The 23,196-nt window shown below is 45.7% G+C and overlaps 1 protein-coding gene across 1 annotated transcript in view; it reads left to right on the top strand.

Annotated features, from left to right (window-relative positions):
- SF3B2 (splicing factor 3b subunit 2) overlaps positions 1–23,196 on the top strand; it is a 461,083-nt gene that overhangs the window by 352,135 nt on the left and 85,752 nt on the right. Inside the window, exons 15-16 of the mRNA XM_086938496.1 lie at positions 15,584–15,691; positions 22,094–22,201. Coding sequence (XP_086794622.1) covers positions 15,584–15,691; positions 22,094–22,201 — 216 coding nt within the window. The remainder of the gene's footprint in view (positions 1–15,583; positions 15,692–22,093; positions 22,202–23,196) is intronic.

Genomic DNA, 23,196 nt, shown 5'->3' with positions numbered 1-23,196 from the left:
GGCACAATCCCTTATCCTGATTGGAGAGTGTGTGAAATCTACAAAATGGCAAGCACTGAAGAGTGGGCTTCACCTCGCCTCCCCCACTTGAGGGGTGGGGTTGGCAGAGGTGGGCACCACTTGTGGGCTGTTCTAATTTTTCCTGCCGGTCTTCCAGCCAAAAAAGAGTGGAGATTGGAAGGGGCCCTGTTCCTGATGGCAGGAGAGGCTGGAGGGTCGCATTAAAAAAGCAGAAAGGCCTTTGAAGCTCCCCTACCACAGATGGCTCTTCCTGGCAAATGGGAGATGTTAACACCTTCGCCTAGGAGAGGCTTTGTTTCTGGGCTCAGGGAGCGAGGGCTCCCACCCTAGGAGTCCAGAAACATATCTTGTGGTAGCAGGCTGGTGTTTACCAGTTGGGGAACAGACCATAAGCTGGCCGTTTTTCAGGTGGCTTCTCTAAAACAACCTCTGAGTGCATTTTTCATTAAATCCCACACTGGCATCAGTGTGGGTTAAATATGCTGAGAAGTTCCATACCGAACTTCCCAGTTTGAGTAAAGCCATTATAGTGCTGTGGAGTTCGTAATGACAAACTCCCAGCACCATATACTCTTAATTGCATTACTACACTTACAACGTTTAAGAATTGGTCTAGACACTGTTGGGGTACAGGGATCATGCACCTGTCCCCTCAATACTGGTATAGTGCACCCAGCTAGAGGGATGGCTGGCCTATACCTGGGCAGTGGGTTGTAGGCATGCCACACAGGGATGTGTGACATGTCGACTCTTCACTTTGTTCTGCACCAAAACACTCAGGGGAAGGAGGGGGAGGGAGAGCCTCTGTTCTGAAAAGTTATGATTTTTCAAAGGGAAACGTATTTTAATTTAAAAACGTACTTACCTTATGTGAAGATATTGGTCTTCAAAATAAAATTCATACAAAGTATATTTTCCTAACATTTGACTGGATCTCCTTCTCGAGTCGTGTGTCCTTTATTGGTCAATGTTGTTCAATAAATATTTTACACTTCTGTGTTAGGCCTAAGGCTGCTCACTCTCACTACCTCTAATAGAGCACGTTAGGTTTTATAGAAAGCCCTGTAATCTTTTGGGGATCCCCCCGGACTCTGTGCATGGTATAAGTGGTAATACCATATGTAGTGCCAGCCTCCTACACCATCCACATCAGTAATCTACAAGACTCTTCACCACAAGTGGGAGTCTAGGGCTCTCCTACCATTGGTTCTGGGCCCGTCTGAACCAGCAATGGACTTTTTTTTACACCAATCTCAGCCAAATCTGCATTATCGAGGCTGCAAACAAAATATAGACCCCCAGAGCAGGGCCCACTGTTTCTGTGCTCCAACCCTCCTCCACATTTTGTGGTAATCCTTGCGGCAAGAAAACCCCATTCCGCCACTCCTTTGTCTACTGTGCTACCAGACAAGGAGAGTAAAAAGTTGTATGCAGTGGCACCCATAGTTTGCCGTACAACTGCTACCACCATGAAGTCAGCAAGTGCATCGGCTCTCCTGGGCAAGTACTGCAGAGCCTTGTGGAGGTCTATGCAAAAATTTGCAGACGACCTCCCCAGAGATCTAATATGGGTAAACTATCTCAATTCCTGACAGTGGTAATCCATCACAAAAGACGCCTGGGTATTAAATATTGTTTGGAATGGGTATCGTTTCTGGTTCACAAGTCCTCCACTGAATATTCCTCCAAAGGCACCCAATCACGATCTACAGATGGTGTGCTTGGAATTAAACATCCTTCTGCAAAAGAATGCTGAGGAGGCTGTTCCTTTTGAACGTTTGGGAACAGGTATTTATTCCCGTTATTTTCTGGTGAAAAAGAAATGTCCCAGAAACGAGTTCAAACCCATTCTCGATTTGAAACTGGCCAACAAGTGGAATGGATAACAAAAATTCTGAATGCTAGCACTACATCCGATCTACCTTCAGTTACACCAGCGAGACTGGCTCTGTTCAAAGGCCTCCAAGATGCGTACTTTCTTATATCAATATCCAAGAAGCATCGCAAACTCTAGAGGTTCGTCATGGGTCACTGTTTTTTTCCAGTACAAAGTGCTTCTGTTTGATCTCAAATCAGCCACCATAACTTTCTCGAAGTGTATGGCGGTGTAGCTGCACACCTCAGGAAACTCAGTGTTCATGTACCCATATCTAGATGACTGGCTTATCAAGGCATCAACACTGCAAGAAGTCCAACTAAATTACCAGTTGACCAGCAGTCTTTCCCAACGATTAGTTCTGCATATCAATCAACCCAAATCAAACTCAGCTGCAGTCCAAACACTGCATTACTTAGGGGCCTCCATTGACACCATCAGAAGCAAGAGTGTGCCCTTCAGAGAGACTATTATCAATACATCTGAAGCGTCACTCTCATTAAAATTTCTCACCCCACATTGAGAACAGTGTCACCTCTTTTCAGCTTGATGGCTTTGTGTTTCTTTCCAACTCCGAATGCCTGTATCCATATGCGTCCTCTCTAGGAGTGTCTCGATTACAGGCAATTGGGAAGGCAAGATTGCACTTTTCCCCTAATGCGAAGCAGTCTCTGAACTGGTGGTGTTCTGTGAAGAATCTGCTTCATGGGATGCCATTTCATCAGGATATACCTTCCTAGGACATAGTAGCAGATATCTAGTTGTTAGGGTGGGGTGCACACATGAATAACATCCAAACCCAGATCGCATGGTCTCTGAGGGAAATGACCTATCACATCAATGCTCTCGCGCTATGAGCAGTTCACCTAGTGTTGAAGACTTTTCTCCCATACTTCAAAACTCAATCCTTGCTTGTTTAGACAGACAACACAACAACTATATACTTCCTCAACAAGCAGGGTGGAACGAGGTACGGACCTCTATCTCACGAGGCCTAGGCAATTTGGAAGTGGTTGATAGCCAGAGACTTCTGTATCACTGCAACTCACCTCCCAGGTGTTCAAAATGTTCAAGCAGACAACCTAAGCAGAGGCTTTCTAGAATCCGCAAATGTGTGCTTCACTACTATGTTGTGCAAAACATCTTCAGAATGTGGGGCGCTCTGCACATCAACTTATTTGCCACTGCGGAAACCAATAAATACCCAGGCTTTGTCTCAAGGTACTTCCAACCAGGGACACTGGGGTATGCCCTGTGGGTCGGCTGGTCTGGCAGATTCCTCTACGCCTTTCCTCCAATTCCCAGGTCCTGTCGATTCTCATCAAACTGTCTTACGTGACAACCTGAATGAACTTGATTGCTCTGGAGTGGCCACATAAATGGTGGTTTCCTGACCTTTTTCACATGTCAGAGCATCCACAATTCGAGCTGCCATGCAGCCCGGATCTTCTCATGAAATTTGGAGGCCAGATAGTTCACCCCCAATCTCTCCTCTTTGAGTTTGGCAGCATGGCTCCTGAGCTAGTTAAGTATGGGCATCTGAACCTACCACAAGAATGCATGAACATTCTCAAAGAGGCTAAACGACCTTCAACATGTTCAGCCTACTCATTCAAATGGAAGAGATTGTGCATTCTGCGTTCAAACAAGAACATGGATCCAACAACCTGCCAATAAGATGTCATTCTTCCATACTTACTTTGTTGGCTAAATCTGGCTTACAAATCTCTTCCATAAAAGTTCATTTGGTAGCTCTTACGGACTACAACAAATGTCCTTCAAAAACCTCTTTATTCAAAATTCCAGTTTAAAAAAATTATATATTTTTTTTAGAAAGGTTGAAAAAGGCTTTTCCTCCCATTTATTTATTTTATTTTTATTTTGAAAGTTTTATATAGCGCGAACAAGATCTTTGCAGATATCAGAGCGCTTTACAATGCAAGGAATAACAACAAGAGAGTGAGTGGCAGGTCATCAGGTAGAGTGAGATTATACGTGGGGGAGTAAAGTAGAACGGGTACATCAATAGTGCAAGTATTACAGATAAATGTGCGCATAGATAGTCAGGTGAACCAATAATACAAATAAAACACATAATCGTAGAGTACGAGCAACATAGTACAGATAAATGTGCGCATAGAAAGTCAGGTAAAGCAATAATACAAATAATAAACATAATCGTAGAGTTCGAGCAACATAATACAGATCGGTGAAGAGACTTTACAGCTCATAGGTCACGTGCATTTGGCCATGAGAATAGCTTTTACTTCTTTCTTAAAAATTGTGATGGAGGAGATGAGCCTGGTTTCAGGCGGGAGTGAGTTCCAGATCCTGGGTGCCATTCCTGAAAAGGAGCGTTTATAAGTTTTTACTTTCCGGAATCTTCGAGGTTTTAGCAGAAGGTTATTTTTGCCTCTAGTGTTTCTAGAGCCGCCAGAGATTGACAGCTTCTGAGTGAGGTATCCGGGAGAGCTCAGGTGTATAGCCTTGTGTGTCATGCAGGCGATTTTCAGATGTATTCTGCTACAAAAGGCAGCCAGTTCAGGGATTTCAGGTCAGGGGAGATATGTGAGTGTTTTTTTGACCCAGTGATGAGTCTCGCTGCAGCGTTTAGAGAAGCTCTTAGGGGTGCAGTAGTGGTTAACGGGAGACCGCAGAGGGCGGTGCTGCCGTATTCAATTCGCGGGATTACGAGCGCTTGTACTGCAGTTTGGAAGTCTTTGGCAGGTAGGAAGGGTTTAAGTTTCCTCAGGGTGTTGATTTGGTAGTTCGCGCCCTTGGTAGCCTTGCTGATATGATGCTGCATGTTGAGATTGGAGTCGAGGGTTATGCCTAGAGATTTTGCTGAATCCACTATGGTGGGTTGGACATTGAGTGCAGTTAGCTGTTTAAGCCAGGTTTGAGTGGTAGAGATCTTCGCGGGAGGTGAGATCAGAAGGAATTCTGTTTTCAGGGCATTGTTTGAGATGATTATCGGCAAGCCAAGATTGGGTGCTTCTGAGCGTTGAGTTCAGGAGTAAGATGTCATTGGGGGATTGTAGTTTGAGATATAGTTGGGTGTCATCTGCATACATGTGAAAAAGTACATTGGATGCTTGTAACAAGGTGGTGAGAGGTTCCATAACTAGGTTGAACAAGGTTGGTGATAGGGAGGATCCTTGGGGGACGCCTAACTAAACAGGTACTGGTGCGGACATCTGGTTGTTACTCTTGAATTTCTGCGTCCTGTTGTGTAAAAAGGAGGTGAACCACTTGAGAACAGTCCCAGATAGACCCATTCTTGTGTTCAAAAGATCGTGTAAGTTCTCATGTTTAACCGTGTCGAGTGCTGAGGAGAGATCAAGAAGGATGAGGAGGCAGGTATCATTTTGATCTAGGATTTGAAGGGCGTCGTCAATTATGTGAGTCATAGCAGTTTCAGTACTGTGTCCTGCTCGGAAGCCTGATTGATGAGGGTTGAGGAGATCAAACTGATCAATGTGTTTAGTCAGTTGTAGTTGTGCGCATTTTTCCAATAGTTTGGCGGGAGTGGGAATATTGGTAATGGGGCGGTAATTGTTTAGGTCGGATGGGTCGGCAGTAGGTTTCTTTAGTAAGGGTGTGACTTGACCAACTTTGAGGGAGTCAGGGATGATACCTTCTTGGAGCGAACTGTTGATCATTTTAGTCCAGAGTGGGAGGATCAGTGGGGTGAAATCTTTGACAGCGTTAGCAGGGAGGGGATCCGTGAGGTGATTGGATGGTTTCAAGGTGCTGAGCAGTTTGCCTATTTCTTCTTCGGAGTAGGTGTCAAAGGATGACCATGTTGCATTGTTTTTTGGTTCAGTGGGTGTTATGCATTTAGGTGTGGTGTAGAGGCTTACGTCAGTGCGGAGATCATTCTTTATGTTGTCAGTTTTTTGGGTAAAGAAAGCGGTGAAGTCATCACCGGAGGGTGCTTTGCACAAAGTACTGATAGGTTGTAGTTGATCCTTGGCTTGTGTTCTGATTAATTCAAACAGTTTTCTTGGACGGTTTTTTGCTTGGTCGAGCTGGAGGCTGAAGAAGTTTGCTTTTGACCGCTTTATTTTCCTGATGTAGGCGTTTCTCTTTTTCTTCAGGGTTTTCAGGTGCAGTGCAGAGGGAGCTGTTCTCCAGGTGCGCTCTGCCATATGCATGGCTCGTCTATCTTCATTGAGACTCCCGTCGTACCATGGATTGGAGATTTTAGCGGAGACTCTTTTTAGCTGCATGGGAGCAGCCTCATTAATTATTGAGGACATGGTATTGAGATAGTGGTCAGTCAAGGATTGGACATCTGTAGCGCCCGTAGGAGGGAGCAGGAGGTCGCGGCTGTTCGGGGGTAAGGAGTATGGGTTGAGTTTTTTCAGGTCTCTTTTCCAGACTTTAGGTCTGGAGGATTGAACCGCGTTGAGTTTGACTTTTTCATTGATGTGGAATGTGACAATATGGTGGTCTGACCAGTCACAGGGTTGGATAGACTCAAGTTGAATAGCGTCCTCTTTGGCGATGATGAGGTCGAGGATGGAACCTTTCTCGTGGGTTGGGCTGTTGCATAATTGTGTGAGGTCCAGGACGTTGAGAAAGCTTTTAAGACTATTTACCACCGCATCATCGTGATCGTTCCAGTGAAGGTTGAAGTCTCCAAGGTATATTTGGGTGAGCTGTCGTCTGGCGTTGGTTGAAATCATGTCCATGATTTGTTGGGCGAAGGTGAGCTTGTCTCTGGGTGGGTGGTAAATGCCGTGAAGAGAGCATATCGGTTTGCCCTCACTGATGATATCGAGGCAGATGTATTCGTAGGAAGTTGGGGAGGGTAGGAAAGGTGCGGGGGCTTTCAGAACAGAAAGGCTGTTCCTGTATATGCAAGCAATTCCACCACCTATCTTCCCAGACCTGTCAAGCCTGAGGATGTGATAGTTGGGGGGAACCAGAATGTTCATTATAGGTGTAGAAGATTCGGTTAGCCAGGTTTCAGTCAAAAAGATTAGGTCAAGGTCCAATTTTAGGATGAGATCAGCGATGGCGGGGGAGTGTCTAGCAGCCGATCTGCAGTTTAGGAGAGTGCATTTGAGACGGGGTGTGTCAGGGGAGGTAGAGGGTACTAGGGAGAGGGGGACTTTTCTAAGGTTATTCGGGACGGAGATTCTGTTGTTTAGTGTGGCGGGTCTACGGGGATTTGAGTGTATCGTGGGAATGGGCAGATGCGAGGCAGTTGTGTCGTTTAGGGGAGTTGGGTCGTAGGAGCGGAGGAGAGTGAGAGTGTCAAGATCCGAAAGAGGGTTGCATGTACGACGGGGGCGGTTGTTGCGATTGTGGGCAGGGATCGAGGTCCAGTGTGGGCGGCGGGTGCGGTTGTTGCGGTTGTGGGCACGGATCGCAGTCCTGTGTGAGGGATGTAGCTTGGGGGCGGCATAAGGACGGGTGGAGAGCAGGTTGAGAGGGGGGGTGGTAGTGGGCGAGGTGTTTCTAGGGGGTGTGATGAGTAGTTCTTTGATGGTGTGAATTTCTTCTTTGATGGTGTGAATGTCTTCTTTGAGTTGGAGGAGGGAGGACATCATCTTGTCAAGCGTGGGATGAGTGTTAGTGCTGGGGGTGGAAGTCATGGGTGAGTGGCTGACCAGGTAATTATCGCACGGGTGGGGGGATGGGTTGGAGTTCATGCCGGGCTCCGCAGAGTCGGCGTGCGGGTTAGTGTTAGGGAGGGGAGAGGGTATGGGGCGATGGGCGTGGTTGAAGTACGGAAGAGGTTGGTGGTGTAGAGGAGGGAATTGGTGGCAGGTGTAGAGAGCGGGAAGGAAGTGGAGTGTATGATGGTGGTGATGGGGGAGCCTGAAGGGTAGTGTGGACTGAGAATGGGGGGGAGATGGGGTTGGAAATGGTCCTGTCGTGGGGAGGGGGGGTTATAATAGTAGATGTGGTGCGCTCTGCGCGGGTAGTTAGCGGGTGGTAGTGGAGACTGAGAGAGGGGGGGGACAGAGGGTGGGACTTGTCGTTATGCGTGTCGTTCTGGAGCTGATCAAGGTAAATGGGGTTGTGGGTGGAAGTTGTGATGTCAGGGGAGGGAGGAATGGGAGTGGTATGTGTGGGGGTCCAAAAGTTGGTGCTAGAGGGACGGCTAGTGTGTGAGGGGGAGAGATTTGTGAGTGTGGTTGAGGAATGTGGGGTGGTAACAGCAGGTGGGTGATTGACTGGGGTGCTGGGGGTAGAGGTGAGGTGCGTGTCATTCTGATGCTGAGATAAGTTGTGGGTGGGGGCTGTGACGTCATGAATGATAGTGATGGAGGAGTTATGGGTAGAGGACCGAAGCTTGGAAAGGTGCTCCTTGAACTTGGGGAACAAGTTGTCAAGTAGTTCCAAGTTCTTGTCTGTGGATTGAATTAGGATAATCCCGTTATTGTAGATAGTAATGGTGATTCTGCCAGGCAAGAGTTGGGATGGCGAGATGGATAGAGTTCGGCCATGAGAGGTTTTTCTGGTGGTGGAGACGGTGAGCAGGGTGAGGAACACTTTTCTCCATTGAGCTCTGCGTGAGGTGTGGAAGATGATATCAATGTTCACGGCTCCATTGACCGGTGAGAAGTAGGTGTCGGCAAAGGGGGTTTCAGGGTGGGCCCTCAGGAGGTTGTGTTTAAAGCGTTTAGCGGCTTTTTTGGTGAGAGTGGTTGGGTAGTTGATTCTATATGTGTGCTTGCCGATGAGATCCATGTTGGGAAGGCTGTAAAGGTGGGTATGTGATGACGAACGCTAAGGCTACATATGTGCAAAAACAACTGTCAGCCGTAGGTTACATGGCACAGAAGTGTCACTAGTAAGTGGCCGAATAGTCAAAATAAAAGAGGTAGCAATCGGTGCAGACCAGGAATCAACGAGTGGGTGCAGCTTGCAAAAATGTACAAGATATGTGCGGTAGCAATGAGGTAAATGGACCCAAAGTGACATTAGTGAGTGGCCAGAAATAGCCAGAATGTAGAAAGTAGCATTGGTGCAATCCAGGAATAGAAAGTGAATGGGTGCAGTTTACGAGAATGAACAGGATATATGGGGTAACAATCAGTGCATAATAGGGATAAAAGTGAATTGGGTGCAGCTTACACAATATACAGTATACAAATAAGAATAAAATACTGAAGAAATACTGTAACTAATATAACATGCAAATATGAATAAAATATTAAAGATATAATAGAACCAATATAGGTGCAAACAAAAGGCTACTAACGACAAATATGACACTAGTAAGCAACCGGTAAAATATGAGGTAGCGATCGGTGCACTACCGGTGTGGAGAAAAGTGAATGGGTGCTGGGTACACAAGATGTATAAAATACAAGTAGAAATATAATACTGTAATAAAAGGCAGACACTTGATCACACGAAGTTTTAGATACAAAGCTGTGTAAAGTCTGTGGTAGGAGAGATTGGTCTAAGAAGGCCAGCTCTAAGGGTGTGTTCAGCTAGTGGGAATGACTAGTCCATGATGGCCGCCAAGGCGAGAGAGAGACCAGGCCAAGATGGCCGCCAAATGGGGAGATCGAGACGGTAGTCCTCTTTTAGTTGTTGTTGCTTTCAGAGCAGGGGAGGGCAGTTTCAGATTCTATTTGAGCAAGCCCAGGTCCTAGCTTGCTGGGAGGGAGTCTTATCTCACTTTTGCTGATCCCTGACCGCACTGGTATGAAGCCTCATGGTCATCTGTTGGGCAGAAGGGCGATTTATGGCTCCAGTTTATGGCCCTAGCCATATTGGCCAATGGTGAGTGAGGAGACCACAGAGCCCGCGAAAATGCAAAAAATGCAGTGCCTACAGTGCATTCCGGCGTTAAAGTGAGAAACCAGCATGAGTGATTAAAATGGTAGTTTTTCGTGCAGAATTCAGGGACAAATAGTGAAAAATCGGCATGAGTATATAATGCAGTAGCTTTGGCATATAGTTTTGTGTTCAGTTACCTTCCGCGGCGTCAGTGTGCAATAACGCTGCTCCAGTCAGGCACCTCCAGAGCAGAACGGCGCCGTGGCCGCCCAGATACTCAGACAGGGTAAACTGGAGACACTCTAGAGGCCGATGATTGCCTCGTTCTCAATGATCATCGGGGGGGGGGGGACCTCCAGCCGGAGCACCCTCTATCCCCGGGGGTGGGTCGGTCCGCCTCAAACTCCCGTCCGCTTGTCTCCCATTCCGGCGGTTTAAGTGGCACTGATTGTAGTGGGGGGCGATGATGAAGCCTCCGCTGCAGCAGGGCGCTACCCTCTCTGTGATCCACCGGGGTGCAGCGCTCCAGGCGTCCACCGCTTCGCTCTCGCTGATCCACTTGTAGGGGGGGGGGGGAGGAGGGAAAGCCTCCCGTCGGAACGTTGCCCAAGTACAAAAGTACACAAACGGGGCACACCGGAGCCACTCCCTGTGCCCACCACTCCGGGCTCGCTTATCCACCGGGAGGGGGGGGAGGTCTCCCACGGGAACGCTGCCCAAAGCACACCAGCCTATGCTGCCCAAAACACACCAACAGGGCACACCGAAATCCACTCCAGATGTCGACTGTTCTGTTCTAGCTGATCCACCGGGCGGGGGGGAGGGGGGGAGCCTCCCGCCGGACGCCCTCTGTCACTTGCACCGGATCGGTCAGCGCCAGCTCCTGACCGCTTGTCCCCCGCCCCGGCGGCTCCCGTGACAGGGTAACTGCAGGCGGTATCCACAGGCAAGCCAGGCGCCTCCGCACTCAAGAGGGCAGCGGAATGCAATCGTCCATCAGGAGCCTCCCCGGCGTTCCCAGCACGGTTCCAGGCTCGGGTTCAGGTCCGTTGCCAACGATGGTGTTCATCAGGCGGGTCTCAAATCGCTCAACTCGGCTCAACTCCCGCCGTCCTGGGCTCCGCCGAGGTTGCAGGAGTCTCGTCCGTCACTGCTGCAGGTAGGTGTTTTACAGCGATATTCCAGTTACTTTTAGATCCAGTTACTTGAATTCAGAAACAGGTGCTTGTTACGATCCAGTTACTTGTTTTTCTCGCCGAAGGTGGTGCGTGCTATCAGGGATAATTCCAGGAAAGGGATCCCAAGCACTAGGAGCTCCGGACCAGAGCTCCTACCAGGCGGTCATCCAACCTCTTCGTGGGACCTCAGTATAGTCCTCTCAAGCCTCATTTAGGCCCCTTTTGAGCCCATTCGCAAATAGTATTTGCAGCACCTCCTGTGGAAAACTGCTTTCCTCATAGCGATCATATCAGGGTTAGTGAAATCCAGGCATAGTGTTCTCACGAACCGTATACAGTTTCTCCTTCCAGTAAGGTAGCGAGGAGGACTCACCCAAAATTCCTACCTCAAGTCCTTTATGATTTTCGCGTCAATCGGACTATCTCCTTGCCTCCTTTCTTTCCGCAGCTTCCACTTTTGCTGAAAGGACTCTCCATTCTCTAGACGTTAAAAGTCCTAAAGTTTTATCCGGAAAAAACAAAAGATATCCGAAATTCTGACCAATTGTTTGTAAACTATGGGCCGTTCCGTACAGGTCTAGCCACGTCCAAACAGTATATATCCCGATGGATAGTCTCTTGCATTCTTTTATGCTAGGAGAAGGCAAATAAGATTTTGTCCCGTAGGCCTAAAGCACACTCCACTAGAAGGAAAGCAATTACTGCGGCTACTTGGAGGTATGTTCACACGTTTACCAAACATTATTGGTTGGATTCAGATGCTCAAGTAGGACAGGCTTCCCTGAGAAATGTATCTGATTTGGTCTATTGGACGTTCCTCTGTCTTTTCCACCGCTCTTGGTGATGATGGGCTTGCTATTCTATTTAGTCAATGGAGAGCCCCTAAGAGAGAAGGAAAGGCTTCTCACCTGCATTCTCTGTTCTTTTCAGGGAATGTCCTTTGAAGTCATAAGCAGCCCTCCCTTCTCCCCGGTGGAGATGAGTTGTTTATTGGACCTATCGGATACTGCCACATCTAGTTAAAAAGAACTGAAGCAATTGCCAACAATGGGCCCTTAAGGCACATATTGTGTCTTTATATTCACATAATGGCAGCTATGGGGTTACACTGTCCTTTTTTCCTTCATCTTTATTTATTTTAACCCCTTCCATGCTCATGACGAGCTCAGCTCGTCATGAGGCACAGTGGAGCTGTGCTTATGAAGAGCTGACCTTGTCATGAACAATGGGGTTCGACGAGGCTCAGCACAGGCTGGGAAAACCCTTAGCAGCCAAGGTGTTAATAGAGTTTGTGAAAGTGATATAATAATTTTTACTTTTGTAGATGACCTTAAATAAACATAAACATGGGTATACATAACCCTTTTTTAAATGCAATCTAAAGAAATGTGCCCTTATAGCCTTTCTTGTAGGCTGCATAATGTTAATGTCTTAAGTGTTTCTACATGCCTTCCCCAAAAAAGGTGAACATCTGCACTTAAGAAGATATATTGTGAGAAAGTGCTCCATGATTTTCTCACGTGGGCTGAGCTATTCAGTGCTTATGATTTAAATGGAGAATCCCTGAGAGAAAACTGGAGTTACAGGTAGGAAACCTTTCCTTTTATTATTCAATTAAAGAGTTGCCGCTCTGCTCAACCACCATCACAAAACTAAAGAATTATACCCACTGACTGCTTACATTCTCTCTTCAAGAGGGGAAAATATTTGAAGAGTTTCCTTAAAGGGGTTTTCATCTTGGTCGACCACCCTCAAATGCACACATTCTTTGTGTTCTTTGTCCTGCCCTAAGTTTCTTCCACACCCCCTCAGCTTTATTTCTTATTTTGTGTTGTAAGTGCCTCTTTTGATATGGTTAGCCCATTGCTTTCTGCCTGGGAAATTATGTGGTTTTGATTGTAAGTGCAAGGGTCCTTGCCATCCAGGACACCTGTGCTAGTGCTTTTTCCCTCACTCTGTACAACGACTGGCACAACTTCAGACTCCTGTAAGTCCCTAGTAAATGGTACCCTTTGTATCTAGGGCATAGGGACTGAAGAGGGTACCCTAGAAACCCCTCACCAAGGCCCTGGCCCTGTCACTGCCACTGCAGCTTGCATGCTTTGGTGCAGTGAAAAACAACAAAAAGTTGACATGGTACTATGCCTGTGTGCCATGTCTAACAGCAGTGCCTAAGGTTTGGGTAAGTTACATCTTTAGTAGACCTGACAGGCCATAAGGCAGGGTGCACTATAGCTCAAGTCTATTCCTTAATATTGTAAGTGCCAGGATAGCCATCGAAAGTACATAACCAGGAAACTTGACAACTAGAGTTTCCCCATCCCTTGATGGCTTCACTGACCTCAGGAGTGTTTGGTACCAAACAACTCCTCCTAAAAACCCACACTGATACCACTGTGGGATTTATTAAAAAACGTACTCAGATTTGTCCCCTGACAACCTACCTAACCTGGTGTAGTCTCTGACTGGCTTTAGGCAGGCTGCCACCACCAGACATGTTTCTGGACCTCTTGGTCGAGAGCACCTGCTCTCTGAGGCCAGAAAGGAAACCCATCCTGGGTGGAGGTGTCACCCCGCCCCCAGGATGAGCACCGTGCTCGAGAGGGAAGCTTCAAAAGCCCTTTACTGCCTTTGAAATGCAACCCCAGACACTGCTGCTAGCAGCAGATGGCAGCCCCCAGTTCAAACCCCCTCCACTTTTTACAGGAGAACAGGTGGGGAAAAAGTGAGAAAGGGAGGTGTGCCCCCCATTGCCAACTCTACCCATCTAGGTGTAGGCGTAGTGAAGCACCTATTTCAGTGCACACCATCTTGAAGATGGTGGGACATATCCAATCAGGCCTAGGGCTATGCCCCCTCCCACAGGAGGGTAGCATAATAATGGGTGTTGACACCCCAGGTAGGAATCCATTGCTCAATACCTGTTACTCCCCTATAATCTAGTATTTAGTTGGCTTCCCCAAATTCTGGAATCCGATTCCTGACGACCTACGTTGCCCGGACACTTAAGACCCCAACAGCAAGAAAGAAGAGGGACCAGTGACTGTCTATGCTCCAGCCCTTCCAGGCTGCCGGCTGTCTTTCGCTCTTGCTACAAAAGTTGACTCGTCCTGCAGGCCAGTGAATTCCAAAACCCTGGGAGGTCTGCCTTCAACAAAGACTAAATCTTATGTAGACAGCAAACTTGTTCAGAAGAAACCAACTTTAAAGAAGGACTATGCCATAAGGAACCGTGAATCCGCCTCTGGACCCACCTCTGCACCGAACTCCCACAGCCAAGTTGCCCACCTGTCCTGTGAAGGTTCCCCATTGATTCTGAACCAGAGTCCACCGTGGGTTGATAGCTGCTGGACTCTACCTCAACGCCTGCAACCTGAATCCGAAGACTCCCCATAACCACGACCTGCCAGTAAGCTGTTCCAGATGGCAAAGGACACCCCTGCACCAGAAGAGCCTGGGCCTTGGGGAGCATGACCAACTGTGTCCCTATGTCCCTATGTTTTCTATTATCTACGTACTTGGGCGGTTGTGGGTTTTCTTTGTGCAGTCTCCTGATCAGTACCTGCAGTCTCTTTCTAAAACCGATCTCTCCTATTGAATTGCATTGGGTGACTGACGCTGTGTTGACACTCTGCTTCCGGCTGCCCCTGTGCCACTCAGGGTGTAAGTTTAGTGCTCCCTTGTGGCCTCCCCTGTACTTACCTTTGCTGCAGGAGATTGGCTCTTGACACCTCTTTACTCACCTGTGAGCAGTGGATCTTCAATCACCCCTAGTCTCCATTTTTTAACATTGGGCGCCTGACCCTGAATTTGACCTCTGCACTCGACCGCCCCTGTGTCGCTGGTGGTGCACTCTTGGTACTAATTTGAACCTTGCCTGGTGTCGACCTAAAACCCCGAAAACTGGATTTGTAAGTCATGTACTTACCTTCAAAACTGTATTCTTGTTTTCCTCCCGTAGGTTATAATTGCTGAACTGCCTAGTGTTTTTAATAATCTTGGCCTTAACAGAAGCTTATTTTTCAAAAATGAGTGCGTTTCTCCTTTTTGAGTCATTTATTAGTCATTGTGTGCATAACAACTGTCTTTCACTCCTCCTTTAGGCCGAAGGCTGCTCAACCACACTACCACAAATAGAGCAGTTTGGGTTTACATACAGCCCTGTACACGTCTGGGGGGAATCACTGGACTCTTTACACCATATACCCACTTAATGGTATATCATATAAAGAGCCAGCTTCCTGCATCAGTAAAGTCCAAAAAATAAATCCCTTTTGCAAGTTAATAAATTAATCTCGATATGTTAAACCTTCTTGAAATGATAAAAAGAAAGCAATCAAATAGCATACATGGACTCCACCTGGAATGTCTTTTGATTAAGTACAAGCCGACACATTGACTCTAAATTTGTTTTACAAAACTGTTCATAAGTCAGTATATTACAAGTTGCTAGTGTTCCTTACAGAGACTCTCCTGTCATATTACTGAGGTACTGTTTTTTGTTTGTTTTTAGATGAAAAACTTGAACTGTATAAATGGGTCCAGTAGACCAATAGTGTTAATTTGTGGTACTCTCTGCCACTTTATGGTCAAGCAGCATGCACAGCTTGTATTATTTTTAGGCTATCCCTTGGATAGTTTGTCTTGTAAAGAAGAGAGCCTCGGTATCCAACGTGAATAAAATTAAAACAAACATATACATAGAAAACAGTAGTCTCTTTTTCTAAAATAAATGTTTGTCTTCTGTCTTTCTTTTCAGAACTCGCACAAGGTTCCTCCACCATGGCTGATTGCCATGCAGAGGTATGGCCCTCCTCCTTCATACCCCAACTTGAAGATTCCTGGGCTGAATAACCCCATTCCTGAGGTAAGAATTATGAATGGAAACCAGACTCCTCTACGTCTTTAGCCGTTATTATTCCTGACCAGGATAGAATTGCCTAGGTGTAGTGACTTATATTTTTGCAGCATGAATCTTTTCTGGATTCACATGCTGTGCATTATACCGCCATCTAGGGATTGGGTCTGGAATTGTATTATGTCTTCGCTTTTTTTTTCTGTTGGTTGGCATCGACATACCAACATTTGGTGTCTCTGTGTGATGCCGACATGCTACCTCCGGAAGGTCCCACCTTTAATCGCCATCTTCAGATTCTTTTTTTCTGCCGTTGGGTCTGGATTGTTACAGAAGGAGCTCCTGCAGATTGGAGAGAAGAATCTACGAAAATAACGAAAAGATTCTACAGAACAGTAGAAGAAATTCTTCTACGTACCGGTCTTCAAGTCTAGGAGCCTGGGCGCCGCGAAGAGGAAAATAAAAAACTTCGACATCATACGAAGAAAGCGCATGCAGGGGGCACCCTGTGCGCGGTAATGGACAAGACACTATTTGGATTCTGCGACAATTGTCACAAGTATTCACAGAAGGATCTGCATCTGGTCTGCAATTTTTGCCTGCCGCTGGACCACCGAAGCGACAACTGGAACGCATGCGCGGCTTTCACTCCAAAAACGTTGAGGGTAAGAGTGAAATAGAGAAGAGCAAATTACAACATGTAGGGTCAAAGCCCACCACCATCGCTTCGAGACCTGAGCCTTCCTATCGAAGAGGAGGACCGCTTTGCCGAGGGGCCTGAAGGGGAAGAGGACGCGTACGTCCGGGTCTTAAAGGTCAAAAAGAAAACACCAAAGGAGGTAAGGGAACCATCAACCTCGAAAAAAGTAGGCAACCCATGAAAGAGTGACTTATGTCCTCAAAATAAGCATTTGACGACTGTATGCGCGTCCAAGAACAAACAGTCCGCTGGTTCCTTAGGCAAGGACTCAGACAGCAAAATCCCTAGAAAAAACAAAGTCGTCAAATCAGTCTCGAAAAAGACTCTTACTTGAAAAAAGAGAGAGTAAAACGAGCTTCAACAGCTGCATCGTCAAGCTCGAAAAGAAAGGCGGAGAATCTCTATGCCGAAACATACGCATCTGCGTTAGAAAAGAAAAAGAAGAGGTTCAAAACCAAAATGGCGAGTTTCTTGCAACGCAAGTAAGATTTAGACGAGAAAATGAAGTAATTCAGAATTTCGGTGAAAAGTTCGACTGACTTCCAAAAAGGAGGTCATGGAACTACAGCCGCCAACAACTCCAGAACCAGTCGAAGAAGAAGAATACTTATTCAAAGCAGAAGGGGATGAAGAGGCTCAAACCTGTGAGGGTTCTGCTACCTCAGAGCCTCAAGACCTACATTGGCAAGATCTCGACGCCAAATCTCCAGAAGAAGTGGTGGATACATATCAATTGAGGCCTTCACCACCATTTGACTTTGGGATGTACAACCAAGTCATAAAGAAAGCAGCAGATACTTATGGAGTGCAATTGGAGGAGGAAAAGCCCCAATCATGTTTTCTTCAAGAAACCTTTCTGCCTACACAGACAAGTAGTGAATTCCTTCCCATGCTTCCCAATGTACTGGACCAGGGTAAGGATGCCTGTAAAGAACCTGCCACATACAAAGCAGTCAACCAAGAGGGGAGAAGTGCAAGCATTCCTCTAAGGATCCTGGGTGCATCAAGGAGTCAGTACCAGCTCACTCAATCATTGCTTCCACAGCTCGGAAGAGAGCTGATGTCCCCACAAATGTTGGTCCACCACCAGACAAGGAGAGCAAAAGAATGGATCTCATGGGAAGAAAGATGGAAAGAAGTGCAGCAATACAGTGGTGCATCGCAAATTCCAATGCATTGATCAACAGGTATGCACATCAACATTGGGAGGAGGTAGGAGAGCTACTAAAACACCTACCTGACCAGTTCCCGAGAAGAGCGAACACATGTTTAAAATTAGCCCTAGACGCTGCAGAAACATCTAGCAGACAGATGATGAACGGGGTCACTGAAAGAAGACACACCTGGCTGCAAATCTCAAGTTTCAAGATAGAGGTACAGAACAACTTACTAATCTCCCCATTTAATAGTGAACAGCTTTTCGGAAGTGTTGTGGGCGAAAAATGTAACCAATTAAAAAAGGACAACGAAACAGCAAGGTCTATAGGGGCACTACAATTCAGAGGAATGCGTAGAGGTACACCCTCAAGGAGACCAACCGGCAGGGAAAACCACCAACCTGCGACATCGCACCAAACCTTTCAACAAGGTTATCAAGGAGTAAGCCAGGGACAACAACAACAAAATTGGCAACACCAGCATGAAAGGCAATACTTTCGAGGGCGCCCTCAAGGGAGTGAGCAACCGCAAAGATGGCGACACAAACCACCTCTAAGTGACTTGACTCCAAAGGTTGCGCACCTTCAAAGAACAATGCAGAGGGTGCTACAAGCACAGAACAAGATCATAGTCCTGTAAGCAAACAATTCCTCCAACATTACACCAGAAGGAGGCAGGTTAACATACTTCCTCTAAGAGTAGAAGGAAATTACCTCAGACAAATGGATATTGAACATAATACAGTACGGTTACTGCATAGAGCTTGCAAAACAACTTCCAAACAATGGATCAATCAACAAGGTGCATACAGCAAAGGAACTATCAAAATTGCTCTAAGAAGCACAATGACTTCTAAACAAGGAGTCCCTTGAGAAAGTACCACCCAAGGAAAGAACCGAGGGCATTTACTCCACTTACTTCCTCATTCCAAATGTAGACTGAACTTTACGCCCAATACTAGACCGAAGGTTCCTCAGCAAATTCATAAAGACTAAAACATTCAAAATGACCACTTTACAAGAGGTAATACCTAAGATTCGAACAGGAGACTACATGGCAACTATAGACTTAAAGGATGCATAGTTGCATATTCCCATGAACAGAAAAGACAGAGGTCTATTAAGATTTGTGATCAACAGAACACACTACCAATTCAAGGTGCTAGCATTCGGACTGAAATCAGCACCAAGAGTCTTCACAAAATGCTTAGCTGCTGTAGTTGCCCACCTAAGAAGGAAAGGTATTCATGTTTACCCGTACCTGGACGACTGGTTAGTAAGAGCAAGCTCCTACAATCTCTGCAAACAACATATACAGCAAGTCATACAGACACCTGTCCAACCCGGTTTCTTTAATATACTGGGACAAATCGTCAACAGAACCAGAGCAAGTAAAGGTAGTCTTAGGGGCAGAAATCAACACAATACTAGGGAAGGTATTCCCATGCAGGAAAAGAACATTAGCAGTACTGAAGGAGACACATCTATACCACAAGGGGCACGCTCTCACAGTGAGGACTGTGGGGAAACTGCTAGGAATTATGGTTTCATGCATTTATCTAGTCCCAAAAATTTGACTATACATAAGACCATTCCAGGAATGGCTTCAAAAACAATGGTCACAAGCAACTGGGAGTTGGGAGGACCCAGTGGTTGTAACACAGGCAGTTCATCAAGAGATGGAATGGTAAAACAGAAAACACTTAGCACAGGGGAGACTTTCACACAACCAACTCCAACAGTGAACATCACGACAGATGCTTCCCAGGTAGGATAGGGAGCGCACATGAACAACCTCAAAGTATGAGGTTTGTGGTGGCAACAAAATGTGTTAAAGCACATCAATTTCCTGTAGTTAAAAACAGTGTTCCTAGCCTTAAAAGCCTTTCAGAAAGAACTGTACGGGAAGAAGGTATTAATACAAAGAGACAACACAATCACAATGTTTAACATAAACAAGGAGGGACCTAGTCTTTAACACTCTCAGCCCTAGCCCAACAACTATGGAGATCAGCAATCTCAAGGAGAATAGACATACTAGCAATACATCTTCCAGGAAAGGACAGTGTGGAAGCAGACAGGCTGTGCAGACTAGTGGGAATTGAATCAATCTGAGATAGAAAAGATATTCAACAAATGGGGAACCCCTCAAATTGACCTATTTGCAACTCCCCACAATGCGAAATGCCAACACTTCGCATCCAGGCAACCATGCAAACAGTCCCTAGGGAATGCGCTATGTATAGACTGGTCAGGGATTTTTGCTTACGCTTTTCCCCCAAAACCAACACTACACAGGGTGATCAACAAACGCAAGCTTAGCCACATGACATTAAGACTAATAGCACCTCAGTGAGCCAGACAGGCCTGGTACTCTCAGATAATGAAGATAACTCAAGGATCAATGCACAGGTTTCCAAAGAGAAAGGACCTTTTAACAATGTAACACGGAAAAGTACTACACCTAGAACCAGAGAGCCTACCCTCGCAGCATGGCTCCTGAGGACTTAAAATTCGCGCACCTCAAACTTCCAGAGAGCACAATGGCAGTGCTCCGAGAGGCTAAGAAACCTACAGTAAGAAAGTGTTACACAGCAAAATGGAAAAATATTCTCTCAATGGTTCCTTAAGGAAAAACTTTCAAAAAAGATCGCAAGGGAATCAACAGTTCTAAAATACTTAACATATTTACTGCAGAATAAACTAAGCTGCACATCTATAAGAGTACACTTGGCAGCAATTGTAGCGTACAGAAGAGGCAAAACATGGAAAAGCTTTTTCAGATCCCACGTAGTCAAAGGGTTTCTAGAAAGAGCAAAGAGAACAGCACCTCCAAAGAGAATGCCCGCATCTGCATGGAACCTCAATGTAGTGCTCACTCAGATGATAAGAGCACCGTTCAAACTATTCCACAAAGCAACCCTACAAATGCTCACATTAAAGACTGCATTTTTAGTTGCAATTACATCACTACGGAGAGTAAGTGAATTACAAGCACTAACGCTGCAAGAGACCTACTTCCAAATACATAATGACAGAATCGTCATGAGAACAGATCCACACTTTATGCCAAAGGTGGTATCAAGGTTCCACATAAACCAAACACTACTAATACAAGCTTCTTTCAAAAGCCAAAATCACAAGCGGAAAGGGCATTGCACACTCTTGATGCGAGAAGGGCAGTCTTGTATTACATGGAAAGAACCAAAGAATGCAGAAAAGCAAAACCATTCTTTATATCATTTACCAACAGTTTTCTTGGATGACCAGTGGCCAAAAATGCAATTGTAAGATGAATTGCACAAGCCATACAGTTATGCCACAAACCGGCACGTCAAACATTGCAAGGAGCCCCCACAGGCTCACTCAACAAGGAAGAAAGCAGCAACAGTTTCTTTTCTAGCAAATACGCCTATTCAAGACATTTGCCAAGCAGCAACATGGTCCTCAGTGCACACATTCACAATGCACTACTGCGTGGACATTCAAATTAATAAAGAAGCGCAAGTAGGACAAAAGGTCTTACAACAGATATTCACTAACCAGCGCTCATCTTCCACCCAACCACCATAAGACTAGCAAACCGCTACAAAGTGTATGCACAGCATGTGAATCCAGAAAAGATTCACGCTGCAAAACTTAGTTTCTTACCTATCGGTGTAGTTTTGCAGCATGAAGAATTTTCTGGATTCACTAGCGAACCCACCCTCCTCCTCCAGAAGGATGAGCCAGGCGGAACTTTATACCAATGATGACAACCAAAGGTGGGGAGCTTCCGGAGGAAACACGTCGATGTCACAGAGGGACACCAAATGGTGGTATGTCAACGCCCACCAACAGAAAAAAATAAAAGAGAAGAAATACTACAATTCCGGACCCAAACACTAGATGGCGGAATAATGCACAGCATTTGAATCCAGAAAATTCTTCAAGCTGTAAAACTACACCGACAGGTAAACTATACGATACCCGTATAGCTAAAGAAACTAGTGTTTGTTTGCAGGGTCTCCACTTCCCACTCTTCTAAATCTTGAAAACTTCAGGACTTCTTTGAATAAACTTGCCTCTTAAGTAAAGTACAGATGTACAGGATATCTTCCTTTTGGACCTACTGTGCTTTTGATAGGGCATAACTTTCCTGGACCACCTACAGGCGTGAAACTGAAGCAGCCCATGGCTGCACAGTTGGACAGGATAGTGGTGCCATTCTTGCAAAGCAGAACTGACAACTATTCTATATGGAAATGTATTGGTGATATTTGTACATTGTGTCTGTATTTCCTCTGTACATTTGTTTTGTGTTGATCAAGATTAAGCCCACCAGTAATTCTTGTCAGAATCAGAATATTGTAGCTCATGTTTTACCTTTAGCTAAGGTAACAAATTTGTTGGACAACATTTAACATCTGTTTCTTTGGACGATTTCTGCTTTTGCATTATTCTTGGTTTTTACTTTTGTCCCTCTAGGGGTGCTGTGTGTATGTTTTTGGGAATATTTCTCTTATTGGGGCTGTCGGAGAACTCCATGATTAAAACTCCTTTCCCTCTCCTTCGTAGGGTTGCTCATTTGGATACCATGCTGGAGGCTGGGGCAAGCCCCCTGTGGATGAGACGGGCAAACCTTTGTACGGAGATGTCTTTGGGACAAATGCTGCTGAGTTCCAGGTAAGGCAGACAGCTGCAGCCACCATTTGTTCAGTAGTACCCTAAATTCTGCTAAAATAGTTGAAAAGGGCTTAGTAGGATTGCAACAATGCAGCATTCGTAAAAGGGTGTTGGTATTTTTGACCTTTTAGGGTAAGTGGGCTTCATCTTGATGGTTGCCTGCAGTTTTTGTATCTGTCATTCTTATCTCGTGCCCCAGTTCTAATTGGTTAAGTGCCAGACCACAGCTGCTGCTGTAAAAATGGTGGTTCAATTTCCAGAGTTTCGGAAAGTGACTACTTGCACTGGACGAAAAGAAGTGTTTTTCACTCCATTGATGATAATCGAAAACAAAGTCTTTATCGAATTTAGAATGAGCGTGTTTGCCCAGCACCATGTATTTGCAGCTGTTTTTCTAATGTATTTGTCAAGGGCATTCTTTTATACTTTATTGCTTGTACCAGTTACTTGCATAGTTCTGAAGAAGCTTATGAACAGTACAAAATGCAGCATCATTCTTGTAGACACTGCATTTCCAGACTCAGAACAGCCATGTCTGCCTGCAAAAGAACACAAGCACTTACTCCAAATTCTCTACATTGCTGAACTTGAAAAAACGTTTCCTGACAAATGTTTAATATACACATGAAGCTTACTCTGGTCAGATATCCTTTTAAAGGAGCATCCTCATCCAGATTAGATCTTTACTAGGGGGTCATAGTTTGCCCAGACAAGATCGCGTTGATTGTGTTATCCTATACATACTATTCTCTTTCTTCCTGCGGTAATACTACATTTCACCTTTTGAAAGAAAACCGAGCGCTTATTGTACTTTTCTGTTAGGCTGCTATGTGTGGTGAAAAGGTTACAAGCCGATAAGCTTATGAGGCAGTGGAAGCCTTTGATTAGGTCAACTTGCTTTCTTTAAGGGTTAGAGCACATACAGAATGAGGCTGTTTAGCAGCCTCCCACTGCCCAAAGTCACAATATGAGAGCTATATATTGAGATGCTTTTA

The sequence above is a fragment of the Lissotriton vulgaris genome, chromosome 9 (genome assembly GCF_964263255.1).
Source record: "Lissotriton vulgaris chromosome 9, aLisVul1.2, whole genome shotgun sequence".
Lineage (NCBI taxonomy): Eukaryota > Metazoa > Chordata > Amphibia > Caudata > Salamandridae > Lissotriton > Lissotriton vulgaris.
The sequence above is the reverse complement of the archived record's forward strand: the minus strand, read 5'-3'. Positions and strand labels throughout refer to the sequence as shown.